We start from the raw sequence: 1,445 nt of genomic DNA on the forward strand, positions 1-1,445 counted from the left end.
TTACCTTGTTAGAAGTAGGCCAACATCATAGTTGCGTTTCCTTGTTTGGTTGCTCATTGAATTTTGAAAACTGGCCAGCATATCGTTGTCTGAATTTGAAAATAAAGAGTTAGTAACAGTTTTAAAATGTGACTAACTCCATATGACTAACTGAATTACCTTTTTCAACAACAAGATTTTTCTCTATACCAACAACGGCTACGTCTATAAAACTACCTATGCTTGTGTGTGCAAACATATCTATAACCATTGACATAAGTGATAAAACGTATTCAGTGACATTACTGCCTTTTTTAGTATGAAATATTTGCATCGATGTATCTATAACTATCAAAACCTCAATCGTGTATCCATTGTTTGGGTTTGAATCAATTTGTTGACGAGATCGATGAGTTGATGTTGTAATATCCTCGGCTAATGGATTTGGATCATATTTCACTAAAACGAGTGAAATGAATGTATGAAAGGAATTTTAATAATTGACAGAAATAAACCACAGAAATATTGTATAAATAAATGTTACGGGAATGCAAATTTGTTCATGTTCCACTTTCACTTGACACACTTGGTCGAGATTTTTCGTCATCGATACCATTCCATTGAGTATTTTTTAATGGAAGAGATTAACGTTGATATCACTTATATTTACATGAGTCATGTAATACAAATTGGCCGGTAAATAGGATTTTTAAACTTTTTTTTTCGATTTGCAGCTATTTTCAGCGAAATCATTGCAAGTTTATTTATAAAGCAATAAAACTCTAGAAATTACTTACTGTTTAGGTGCCTAATTTCGTTCACACCGTTGCCATCGTGTGAATGTGTCATGATTTTGACTCTACTTCCATTTCGATCGGATTTGATATTCTGGCGAAAAATGCGTAGATTGGATTCATGACCATTATTCAGGAATGTTGAATCTACCACAAAATCGCCCTGAAAGTAACCACTCACGAATAAAAATATTAATCCGACGAAATTCAACGTCATTTTTAAATGACAAGCTCACAATTTATGAATTATTCAAAAAAAAAAAAAAAAATAAAGGCCAGAATAATAAAATCAATGAATCATGGATGCATACTTTCATTATCGCATTATGACGTTATTGTGATAATATCGCAAGCATTCATTACTTTCTTTTCAATATCGCATAATGCGTGCGTGTGTGTGCACAACCTGCACACTCGGAACGCAAGATACACAGACATCACTATGCGCCAAGGGGCTTATTTGTCATCCCAAGTCAGTAATGATTCGCTCAAATTCATACAAACTGACTCGTGAGTCCTACGACAGGGTGTGTTCTAGTGTATTTACATACAGTTGTGTGTTCTAACTAAGAAGTTTAATAAAATACTTACACGTCCGGTCTAAAAATGGAATAATCTCTTTTGAGTAAATAAAATTTGTATGCTTTCGAAATGAATACATACACGCTAAAT

At 33.3% G+C, this 1,445-nt stretch overlaps 1 protein-coding gene across 1 annotated transcript; it reads right to left on the bottom strand.

Annotated features, from left to right (window-relative positions):
• Positions 1–990, bottom strand: LOC129577733 (A disintegrin and metalloproteinase with thrombospondin motifs 16-like). The gene is made up of 3 exons (XM_055465233.1): positions 777–990; positions 160–438; positions 1–89 (listed from the first exon to the last, which is right to left on the bottom strand). The coding sequence occupies exons 1-3, from the start codon at positions 988–990 to the stop codon at positions 1–3; spliced, it is 582 nt and encodes a 193-aa protein (XP_055321208.1).
• Positions 991–1,445: the final 455 nt, after the last annotated feature.

The sequence above is a fragment of the Sitodiplosis mosellana genome, unplaced genomic scaffold (genome assembly GCF_009176505.1).
Source record: "Sitodiplosis mosellana isolate CC-2019 unplaced genomic scaffold, AAFC_SMos_1.0 Smas_scaffold_6226, whole genome shotgun sequence".
NCBI classification, from domain to species: Eukaryota; Metazoa; Arthropoda; class Insecta; order Diptera; family Cecidomyiidae; genus Sitodiplosis; species Sitodiplosis mosellana.